The sequence below is a fragment of the Cicer arietinum genome, chromosome 5 (genome assembly GCF_000331145.2).
Source record: "Cicer arietinum cultivar CDC Frontier isolate Library 1 chromosome 5, Cicar.CDCFrontier_v2.0, whole genome shotgun sequence".
NCBI lineage: Eukaryota > Viridiplantae > Streptophyta > Magnoliopsida > Fabales > Fabaceae > Cicer > Cicer arietinum.
Window position 1 is genome coordinate 43,541,452 of NC_021164.2, and position 12,329 is coordinate 43,553,780.

At 29.7% G+C, this 12,329-nt stretch overlaps 1 protein-coding gene and 1 long non-coding RNA gene across 2 annotated transcripts; both read right to left on the reverse strand.

Moving 5' to 3' along the window:
* Positions 1–1,436: 1,436 nt before the first annotated feature.
* Positions 1,437–2,188, reverse strand: LOC113784387 (golgin candidate 5-like). The gene is made up of 5 exons (XM_027330534.2): positions 2,147–2,188; positions 1,955–2,038; positions 1,798–1,863; positions 1,609–1,707; positions 1,437–1,514 (listed from the first exon to the last, which is right to left on the reverse strand). The coding sequence occupies exons 1-5, from the start codon at positions 2,186–2,188 to the stop codon at positions 1,437–1,439; spliced, it is 369 nt and encodes a 122-aa protein (XP_027186335.2).
* A 2,904-nt stretch (positions 2,189–5,092) lies between these two features.
* Positions 5,093–6,172, reverse strand: LOC113784389 (uncharacterized). Its single transcript, XR_003470425.2, has 2 exons — positions 5,590–6,172; positions 5,093–5,409 (listed from the first exon to the last, which is right to left on the reverse strand). It is a non-coding gene; the product is annotated as an uncharacterized lncRNA (long non-coding RNA).
* Positions 6,173–12,329: the final 6,157 nt, after the last annotated feature.

Below are 12,329 nucleotides of genomic sequence, written 5' to 3' on the forward strand. Positions count from 1 at the left end.
CTGCATCCAAGGAAGACAAAACTTCTCGGATGTTTGTTAGATCCTCCTCTAATTTATAGACATTGTAACCAAATTCATAATCTTTAACAATTCTAGCTCTTTTATCTCTTCTAAGTTGTGTTGCTATTCATTCTGTGATATTTTTTTGTTATAAGATGAGAAATGAAATCTAGCTATACGAAGTTCCATCAATTTGTAATACTTTAGCCTCGTTCGAGTATTTTTGGTTGTGTTTTCACTACATGAAAATTGACTTCTAGTGACAGACAAAGTGTGTCACTAAACGTCAAAAACTGTAGGTAAATGTCAAGAATACTTTGAGTGACACCCGGATTTACTGTGAACTTTAAGAAGGTGCCTTGCTACATTTTGAATACTGTCACTACATGTTTTAAGGACTGTCACTACATGTTTTTGATTTCTACCTACTACGATGACTGTTACTAAAAACTAAATAAATATAAATAAAAATTGACCTATTTCTATGGTATTGTCTGTCACTAAAAACTAGATAAATATAAATAAATAATTGATCTATTCCTACGGTATTGTCTGTCACTAAAACTTATTATTATTTATTAAATTAAATTTATTTTATCTCCCTACTAATTGTAATTCTAAATTATTAATATCAGTAAATTAAATTTAAATTTATAATTTATTTTTATTAATTAATTCCATTGAAACATACAATAAAATATAATTTAATTTTACTAATTCTATTAAAACAAACAATAAATAGTTATTTTGCTCTCAAAGATTCAATAAACTTTCAACAGAAGCCAGAATGAGTTTCTTAACATTTATTGTGGTAAACTGCAAACTAATTTCATAAAGAATATTAATCATCTTCCCAAATAAAATATTTGATAAATACTCCAAAAAGTTTATGTTATGAATGTAAAAAGTAAATAATGGAATAGGGGATCCAAATCCAACTAAAACTATAAGTTGGCTTTATGCTAGACCTTAAATGACTCGCCTGATCTCTCTAGTTTGCAGTGCGTATTGGTCTCCTATTGTTGTAGTTTCAACTGCGGATCCAAAGAGATATCCCTATAAGGTATGATGACATAAAATGAAGGCAACAAATCATACCAAGTGCGACATATATGAAGCAAGTTCACCCTTCTTCTTACGAATTGTATCCTCAAAAGAACTAGGTGTCATGCTCTTCATATTGTAAGGACTCATACTTAGTTCTTGCGGGTTTCTCCATTCAGAAAAACTATCAGATGAATCCAATGATGCTTGAAGAAAATAGCTTTCTTCCATGCTTACAAAGGAGCTTGCACCAGAGATTTTACGAGACAAATTCCTACACCATAAAGTATATTATCGAAAATATGACAAACAAGATAGCTGAGCCAAGTGATGTAAAAAAAGCAAAGCATCACACCATTCTCAAAAGCAGAATTATGCTTTGTCGTGGGAGTTTAATCTGATGATGGCATAAAATGAACAAGAACGGTCCTCTCCAGATCTGATCGAGCAACCTTTTCTTTTTCTATATCCTGGAAAAAAATGAAGTGCTTGATTTAGGAATTTGAAAAACAATATTCCCCATGGTTCTAATAAGACATGACTTCATTCAAGAAATTGTAGAACCTGGGCCTCAACAACATTAATTCGAGACAAGGTATGAGATAAGCGGTCATTCACATATCGCTCTCTTTCCTTGGAAGTGGGAGTTTTAGCCTCGACTTCCTGTAAAGTCCATTGAAAAAGATATAGAAACACAATAATATCCACTAGGAAAAGATTTTAAAATGAAAATAAAAAAAGTATTCTAGAGACCTGAAGTCGAGAATTGAGAGATCTTTCAACTACAGCCCAAGCTTCAGCTCTTATGGCATTTGCTTCCTATTATCAGGTGAATTCTAGTCTAGAACAGATCCAATGCAAGAGAACATAGAACAGAAGGAAAAGCAATTCTTGTACATATGTTTATTACCTGCATGGCTTCAATTTGCCTTAAAAGAGGCCTTGTGGATTCTACAACTTGTGTAATCAGTTCTTCACACCGTCTTTCACTTTCCTATGGAAAGCAAGTCAAATTAGAAACTACCAACAACACAAACAAGCAACAACATCATCCTCCAAAAGTCAAATAATTGAAAGAAATGCAGAGAGCATGGGAGTAGACCTGGTAATGTTTTTGAAGATTGTCAATGTCTCTGTGAAGCATATCTTCTTTGAATACATCCTGAATAGAGATGAAGGGAACAAGTGAATTATAAGCAATATCCTGAGTGAGAAAGTCAATTAGTAAAAAGAAAGACATAGAGACATCAAACACAACAAAAACCTATTGTTCCTTTCTACTTAGAGTTTGTCTCAACTCTTCAAGTGTCTGGACTAGCATAGATTCACGTTCCTCGGCTTCTCTTAAAGGACTCTCTAGCTCAGTTCTTGCTTCATTATTTTCTTGAGCCTGTGCTAATGCTTCAGCCTCCTTAGCAGCAGCCAAATCATTAGTGTAATACTTTTTCAGTGCTGCAAGTTCATTTTGATGTTTTTCTATTGTCCCTCTTGATACTTTCTACCTTATTCTCCTCTACTTAGATTGCATGACATTAACCAAAACACATCTTAAATTATAAATACATATAAATATTAGGATTGTCAACACCTGCTGCTTTAGAAAAGAATTTGATACTTTCTAATGAAATAGATGATCGACAGTAACACATACAAGTTTGAGAAAGAGGCCGAGAGAAGTAGAGCCTTTGTGAGGATATATTTGACAGCTTGCGAGTGGGAGTCATGTGGCTTGGACATGAACTGGTCGACCTTGTTTATTGAGAAGCAGTTGTCAGAATGAGTAATTGTGGCATAATGGAGGGCACCTGCTACTAACCTGGTAGGGTCACAGAAGGTATCATGACCATATTTTGACAGTTTACTTACTTGCCTTGAGAAAGTAGTAAGGATGCATGATGACTCTTCATCATATGCATATTTTTCATTGATTTTAGTCTTATTTATCTTTAACCATTAGTTAATTTAAGGAGTTATTTGATATATTTTGTTGATTTTAGTTCTTTGATTTAATGAAATGTTTATGTTCTTATTTGCTTGATTAAGTAGAGATTTTTTGTAGTTTTGCGTTGTTACTTTGTTTTAGTGCAGTGCTGAATTTTGGTGAGAAATCAACATGACCTATGTGGAGTAGTTTAGCCATATCTGGAGTTATAGATGTCCAATTGGAGTCAAACCAAGTGCAAATGAAATCTAAGATTCATAGCTACAACTTTCAAGAAGACACTAGAGCCAAATTCGGACTCAAAAGACAAATGCATAAAACGTCAACCAAAAGAAGTTGTGCACATGAAGCGCAACAACTGCGTCTGGGGCGCATTTCTGGACTAGTGAAACTGTCCAGGCGTGTCCGGAGCGCAAATCCTGCGTCTGGGGCGCGAGACGCGCATCAGCATTCATTAAAATGCATTTTTTTCTCACTTTCTAGGCATCTTTTTGACTATTGAGAAGTTGAGAGACTTGTGCCCTAGCATAGAAACTCAAAGATGGCAATTTCTAACACCATTGGAGTAGTTTTATCAAAAATCATTCATGAATCTTTCTTGTATTTCTTCTCTAACATCTATCTTTTCCATCTCTATCATGAGTAATTAAACCCTATTTGTTAGGGATGAGTGTAACAAGATAAAACCCTTATTTTTCTAATTTGATTTCTATTTATATGAATGAGTTTATTGAATTATTTTTCTCATCTATGTGCTTAATGCTTTTTATTGCTTGATCAACATTAAAATGTTCTACGATTCGTATTGTAAAATGGAAGTGGACTTTACGAATGCTTGAGATAAGAAATTCATGAATTTGTAGTCTAGGGATATATGCAGGTCATGAAACCAATTGAATTAGTTGCAGAGACAATAGTTTAAAAAGAGAATTCCTATACAGTAATGTTTAATTCTAATCTTAAATCCAATAAGGAATTAGGGGTTAGTTTAGAATTGAAGCTTCTGTCACTAAGACTTTAGGGCAAGAATAATAAAGAGAATTCGGTAATAATTCAATAAAGGAATTCAATCACTAAGATCAAATTAGACACCAAGGTTGAATTCGAAGTGAAACTCATCCCTGCTATTTTTCTTATTATAAAAGATCAATTTTATTACTGTTGTTAATTTTTAATATTATTTAAATCAATTTGGGAACTTTTTGTTCAATTTTAGTAATTAAATATAATTCGATAGTAAAGCGCAATCGTTGAGTTCGATACTCGGTATTAACGTTTTAATTATTACTTGCAACGATTCAGTACACTTGCTGAAATGCTATCAATGCATTTGACAAAAGCTTGACCTCGATGCCTAGGAAATAGTTAAGGGCACCTAGTTTTGTGAGAGAAAACAATGAGTTGAGATTGGCAACTATTTGTTGAATGAAAGAATGATTGTTGTCAGTGATGATAATATCATCTACATAGATTAGCATGTAGAAATGAGTGCCACCTTTAGAGTACACAAACAGGGAGAGATCACACTTGTTGACCAAGAAACCAATTGCATAATGAAAAAACATTAGTAGGCTTTGTGAGAAGTTGAATAGCCATTGAATGGATAGTCTGGTTGTTGATTTAAAAGTTTGACAAAGGCACAGTCCCAAAATTTGTAGGGGAGGGAAACTTGAGCTAATAAGGTGAGGCCAAACCCAACTATATGTATATCCTTACGTTCTACCACACCATTTTGATGATGAGTATCAGAACAAATAAGACGATGAGAAATGGCATGTTAAGCTAGAAACTGAGAGAATGACCTATACTCACCCCTCCAATCAAATTGAACAACCTAAATCTTGTAAGGAAATTGATTTTCCACCAAAGCCTTGAATTGCTGGAAGGTAGATAAGGCATCATTTCTTCATAAGAAGGAATATCAAGTTAAAACCAGGCTCTAATACCATAATAAAATTCTTAGTTTTTAGTACTTCTCATTGAGAGAATTTCAGAGTATTCAATTTGTTTCAATTTAATTTAAGTACATGGTTGCCTATGTTTCTAAAGCGTAATCTGCAGTCAAGTAGTTAAAATTATCTTTGGAAGTCGACACAATTTAAGATATGAAGACAAAACTTGATAATCTATATATGGTGTTGGTTCTACGAGGAATGCACCCAGATTTTGATCATGTTCGTAATAGATAATTTACATTTGTAAACAAACAATAACCAAAAACATAGAGTAAATAATATCAGGAGCATTCAAATTGACCTTGGATACAACACTAGGCTGAACCTTGTTAAGAACATTACAAATAATGATCCCACTCCACAAACCAAGTCTAAACTCTTCCTCATAAGGCTTTGCTGGTAAATCTTTAAGTGCAACAACTCCAACCATTTTTCTCAACCACCCTACTACTTCATATCTTCTAAATGCTGCATTTTTTATAGTTTATTTTTCAGTCTCAAAATAACTAATACAAAATCCAAATATATTTTTCATATAAAATTGACAAACATCAACCTTCATTAAAATCAATATCATATAGAAAATGATGATAATTTGAGACATTAATGAAAAAAAAGAGTAAAATCTGACTATTCACAGGAAATTACCAGCTTCTTATGCTTTTCTAGATTCCAAATCAAGATCTTTGAGGCAGGTACCGTGTTGTCGAAGCACATCTTCAACCACATATGCAACTAAAAACGAAAATGTCTCCATAACAAACAAATTAATTTTACGATATTGTGAGACGACAAACGAAATTGAATGAACAAAATTGAATCGGAAGGAGAAGAAGAACGATTTGAGAGAAGATGAGCGATTTTGCGATTTGAGAGAAGAAAAGCTAAATTGAATCGCAAAATATCGAATTGCTACGCGAGAGAAGAAGGGATAAACTAAATCTCCTTAATTGTTATGAGACATATCCGATTGAACAAAAAGATTGAAGAAGAATATGAATCAAAGAGGAAAGTCGAATGAAATCGAATTGTTACTAGCTGAGGAAAATGACTAATGAAGGGAAAATGAAGAGGAAAGTGATCAATTGATTTGTTAATGAACCAAAGCGATTTCAGATGGGAAAATGATTTTACGGGGAAGTAAGGGATGTCGGTTTATTGTAACATGAGAGAAATGAGAAGAAAGGGAAAATCATTTCCAAATGAAAATGGCAGAGTAAAATATTTTTAGAAAGAGTGACACCCTAAGTGTAGCTAAAAGTAGCTTTAGTAACCGATAAAAAACTATCACAAATATTTTTTTGTAGTGTTTGAAGTATTCAAAAATCAAATCTAATTTAAGAGTCGTTTAATTGCAATTTAGTTTTAGTCTTTCTATTTTCATCCATTCATGAAATTGATCTCTTATTTTAAAATCAAATAGTTTTGGTATCTCATTATGATTTTTTAACTTCAAAAATAATTATTTTTGTAATTTAAATAATAATATATGAATAATTAATGCATCTATATGATTTTATATCATGATATTGTATTTTACGTCATTTTTAATAAATAATATTATTTTTTAGTTCAAAAATTTAAAGTAATAATCAAAACGGTTAAATTTTAAAATATAAAGATTAATTTTTTGAATAAATTAAAATAGAGGAATTAAAATTATAAATAATTCTTTAAATTTTAAATTTCAGTTGAATTATTTTTGATTTATTTTATTGAACTAATCTCTTTACCTCATTTCAAAGGGTAAAGGGCTACATTGTAATAGAGCAGCGGAGATGCTACGCCAAAAAAATAAATTTGTTTAATAAATGGTAGTATATTTTTATATTAAGTTATTCCAAATAATACATATTTTACTACCCAAACACACGTTTATTGGTCCAAAAAAGATATAACAAGATTAACAAATTTATATAAAAAAGAATTTCTTCCTTTGCCGTTGAGTTGACCTTTCTTAAATAGCTAATGTTAATTTTTTCATAATGATGCTTTAATTATCATTTTATATTAGTATGTTTGAATTTTGTTTGATTATTGGTTAAGTTTTTTTGTTGTTGTGAATTTTAATATTATTATGAATTTATCTAATATAAAATTATTTTGGCTATCCCTTAAATTTTATCCTAGCTTTGCCACTGCCTCATTGCAGTATAATTTATCTAATATAAAAATATATTGACACTATCGAGCAATTATTAGCATAATTATCTTGATCTTGATAATACAAATGGAAGATCTGGTGGTCGCGGTGGTGGCTATTTGTCCTATTGGTGGCTTTTGGTAGTTAGAGTGATAGCCACCGGCCACTTGTGATGACAATTTAATCCTATTTCATTTCCACATGTTTTATTTTTAAATTCAGTTTTTTCAAAAAAACAAAAAAATCAGAAAGTTAGAGCCACCCAAACTACTGCGTAATTAACTGGGGGTATCTATCACCACTTCATATCTTTATGGTTTTTTTATAATATATTATGCTATGATATTTCATAGTTGATTTATAGCTCTTATGATTAAGCGCCTTTTACATTTTGGTAGTGTTAATTAACTTCATATGTTAATAACACATTACATTATATTAGACTTTTAAGATTTTTGTAAGTTATATGACTTGTGACTTATATATAGAACTTATAATTGTAAAGTTCACATTTTGAAGAATACAATATAAGGATTGTATTGTTCTCTCTTTCTCTCCTCTTTTATATCTTGCTCTTATTTTTGTTAATTTTCGTAATATGTTATTAGTACGATTTACTACCATATGAATGATGACATAACCAACTTGAAGATTTAATTCCAATAATATTTTTTCTTATTATTATATACTTCATCTTATGGTTATATTCTTTCTTAAAAGTTTTATTCCTTTATTTCATGTCAATCTATTATTTTTGCATATAATTTTTTTTGTGAAATCATATGATAAGGACCTTAAGAGCATGAAGATGATCTATATTTTAAAAAATTAGGATGAACTTTATTTATTTTAATTTGGTTTGTAATAATTCTTAGTTTGTTTTGATTTGGAATTGTAATAGTTTTATTATAGATTTAGTTTATGTTACATGTAAGTGAAGATACTTTACTTCCTTACATTAAGTTTACTTAAAAAAAATAAGATGTAAGTCCAATATAGGCCAAGAGAATGGTGTCACTTATGACCCATTTAGTTTTAGAGATAGACATATTATAAATAAGCATTTGTAACCTCAATGGAGGGAGATTTTAAATATTATTTTTGTGAGGCTTTGCTCTCTAGAGTTCTTGAAAGAATTCACTTTGAACTTATCAAGGTTGTTAATCTTTGTGGTGTTCTTTTTGACTTATCAATCCCTAGATTGTGGCGCCATTTTGTTCTTAGTTCGTTTGCTGAATAATAATTTTGAGTTTCCTTTACATCAAACCCTAATACACAAATTTTACCAATTTTCGTGTTCAGTAACCTACGATCATATCTCGAGTTCGACATACTTGTTTTCGGTGATTCAACAGCCTAACTTGTATTTCAGAACGTCATATTTCACCTCGATTTTGAATCGTCTGATTCTGAGTTTCGTAACTTTGGTTATTGCGTACTCAAGTAAAATGTGATTTTGGCTCAAATTTGTAAGTTTTCAACCTAGATCGATCCATAAAGTGATTCATGACAAATAGGATGATATCATCTTATCTTGTATGATTGTCATATTTTACTTTGTTTATTATTGTAAATTCTGGAAGAACTCAACATTAAAAGTATCCCTGAAAGATTGCTAAAATAATGACTTTTCTTGATCATTGCTTATGAAGATCATATGTGATATAGTTACTGAAGAAATAATTTATTTTAAGCATCTTTGAAGGATTGCTCAAAATTATTCTTAATTAAGATTATTGTGATATAGTTCATGAAAAACTATTCAAACATCCCTAGTATTGCTCAAAAAATGCATTTTCTTGGCCATTGCGGGGAATTTTGGTATAGTTCTTGTATTACTAATAATTTAATATCATATATCCTTGTAGGATTGCAAAAATGTGCGACTTTCAATGGCTACCGTTTTTAAAGATTTGTGTTTGAGTTCCTAAAGAAGTACACATTTAGACCATGATTAAACTATATAAGATTTCTTTGATCTTAGTGTTAAATTTAAAAAATGAAATAAGAGAAAATGCATATATTTTTATGTCACTCGAATATGCTCATGAAGTAGCCAAGTTGTGAAAGACTTTCAAGAATATTTTGAGAGATTAATTATAAATTCATTGAAAGAAAGATAAATTATTGAATAAAAATATGAAAGACCGCATGATAAATTAAATAGCCAATGTTATGGTTATAATAATTGGCGTGTTAGAGGCTATCATTGATACGATGTTGATGAATTAGAACTGAAGGTGATAAAATTATTATTGACGTGGTATCGATGAATTATAAGTGAATGTAAGAAAATCTTATGTAGTATGATTTGTGGTATGATATTTGCTATAATGACATCACAAATAATATACATTAAGGAGATATGATATTTGCTATAATGACATCACAAATAATATCCATTAAGGAGATATGTAATATAAAGATGTCATTTTTTGAGAAGTAAGCATAAAAGGATTACTGGTATGGTAATTTACAAAAAAACTAAATTTATGTTCTAACTTTCTCTATTTTTTGTTACCTCAATATTTTAACTTGTATAAAATAACAATGAGCATATATGTTATATGACAAAAGAAAAAAAAAATTACATGTAAAATTAAATCAAGATATGTATAAATACATCTCCTAAATTTTATTTGTGAGTTATGTGTAGTGTGGTTTATTTTTAAAGTGTCATAAATCTAATTATCTTAAATTATAAAAATATTGTTGTTGGAAGAAAAACAAAGTCATATGGTTTATATATAAGTGTATTTTCTTCTTTTGTTTTAATTTATAGTTATTATCTCTAAAATATGTAGATAAGATTTTCTGAGTTTTAATTGTTGAGGAAATTTTTTTGTTCTCATTTATTTATATATATATATATATATTTACAAAAGGTTATCTTTGATATATGCATTTGATAATACAAAAGACAAATCAAGTCTTTCAAATCTTTATTTAATGTTTTATTGAAATAATTTTTTTTGAAAGATATGATTTTTTATTATTGATTTAAAGGATTTAAAGGATTTAAACGATTGAAACACATATAATTGTAAACCAGAAGTTTACAAATCATATTAAAATTTATTGTTGGCAAGACCGATTGGATCATCTGAGATATATTACGATGCGGAAAATAGTTAAAGTTTTATGCCAATATGTATTGAAGAGTCAGAAGATTTTTCAATCACATAATTTTTGTATGTTATTAGTTCCTAAAGGAACTTGACAATTCGAGGGAAATATCCCTCTCACATTTTGAAAATGTATATGAGGTTGTATTTGTGAATCAATACACCAATTACGTGGATCAATAAACTAATCATAAACTAAATGGTGCTGTGTATGTTTATTGTCAACTCACAACTAGCAGTTTGTGAGGTTTTCGTGTGAACTAATGTGACTAAGAGTCAACTTTCATAAATATCTAGAAATAATTTGGAAAGTAGTGAATGTATTGGCTTTGATATTGAACATCATATATCATATGTTCATACACAAAAATAGATTTAAAGATGTATTCTTTAGACGTCAAAAGTTAATTGTGTGACCAATACTTATGAATTCATAACTTCTAAATTCTACTTTGGGAACACGCAATCATGTATGTCGAGATATTGATTTGCATCAAGCCAACAAGTTACTATAGTCCTCCCGTTAATTTACAATCAATTTTTGGTTGATAACATTTTATTCCCCATCTAAGAGATTTTGTTGTTGTGTTGCGTATGTTCCAATTGCTTCAATATAATGCACTAAGATGGTCCGTAAAAGAATATTGAGAATACATATTGAATATGAAATCTCCATTTATAATAGAATATATTGAGCCAAGAAATTGGAGATCTGTTTATAAATGAACTTGTTGACTATCGTTTGATGGATTAGTATTCTCAATATTAAAGGAAGAGACTAAGCAACTGAAAATGATTATTAAAATATATTATTATATCATCTTGATCCTTGTACAAACTAGTGTGAATCAAAAGTTCAAAAAATAACTCATTTGCAGAGTTTAGTAAAATCAATTATCAACTTCAAATGCTCCAATCAAAATTAAAGTCTTTGTTGGACAATGTATCATTGTAGAGTCTCATTCATGTATGAAACGTAAATTTATGGGTTCCATAGATAAAAATAATCCAACAAGGAAATGACTAAAAAGCAAATGATGGCACGAACGAGGATATGAATATTTCAACGAGTAATTTGACATAATTGATTTTCAGTTCCAGAAGACCTAACCAGGTACCTGAAATTCATAAAAATATAGAAATCTCAATAAATTATGCCATGAATCTTATATGATGGAACCAAAAGAAATTCAGGTTGACAATATTTTTGCATTATAATTTAGCATTGTATGTGATAAATGATAATGGAGACCATTAATTAAAGACTATTAAATATTATAGACAAAGAAAATATGGGAAAAATAATAGAAGTGGAATTAAGTCCGCTTTGCAAATTGAGAGGTTTTGGATTTGAAGTCTACACATCTATTGATGTAAAGCTAATTGGATATGAATGATTTTTGCTAAAAAACAAATGAGAATGATGAAATACATATATTGAAGTATATTGGTAAAATCTACCATTGATTTTGAATAGACATATATCACCTGAAGTGAATTCAAGAACTTTTCATACTTGATTAAAATTAGAACCCATGAAAGGCTCAATTTATACGAATGTCATGTTCAAATTTGTGTGGCTCACTTGATAGTGATGATTATATGAACTCCCTAAAGGGTTTAATTTTCATAAGACATATACAATTCAAACTATTGAAGAAATGACTTAATCAAAATGAATAAGTTTGTATGTGCTCAAACAATCAAGATGCACATTGTGTAATATTCTTGTGTGAATATTTTCTAATTAAGGAATGTGGAAAGGATATCATTTGAAATAGTTTGAGATGAAATATCAAGCAAATATAAAGATTTGCTTGAGATTACAAAATAAATATTTGAATATATGAAGATTATATAGAAAAGGTTCTTAAATGGTAATATATGAACAAGTTAGATCAGTTGTGAACTCTGAATGTTGTAAGGTCACTAATTGTGAAAAATATCTTTCTAGAGCTCGAGAAAATGATGATTTCTACTTGATCCTGAAGTACCATATATTAGTTCAATCAAATGTTATTGTATCTTGCTAATTATTAATTTGTTCTTGTTGTAAGATAACATTTGTTGTTAATTTATTAGACAAGTAAACTTCTTAGGAACAAGATCAAATATATATT

Coding starts and splice junctions, on each gene's coding strand:
- LOC113784387 (XM_027330534.2), bottom strand. CDS start 2,188: ATGCTTCACAGAGACATTGACAATCTTCAAAAACATTACCAG. Junction 2,039..2,146: donor ATCTTCAAAAACATTACCAG/GTCTACTCCCAT, acceptor TGCTTTCCATAG/GAAAGTGAAAGACGGTGTGA. Junction 1,515..1,608: donor TTAATGTTGTTGAGGCCCAG/GTTCTACAATTT, acceptor ATTTTTTTCCAG/GATATAGAAAAAGAAAAGGT.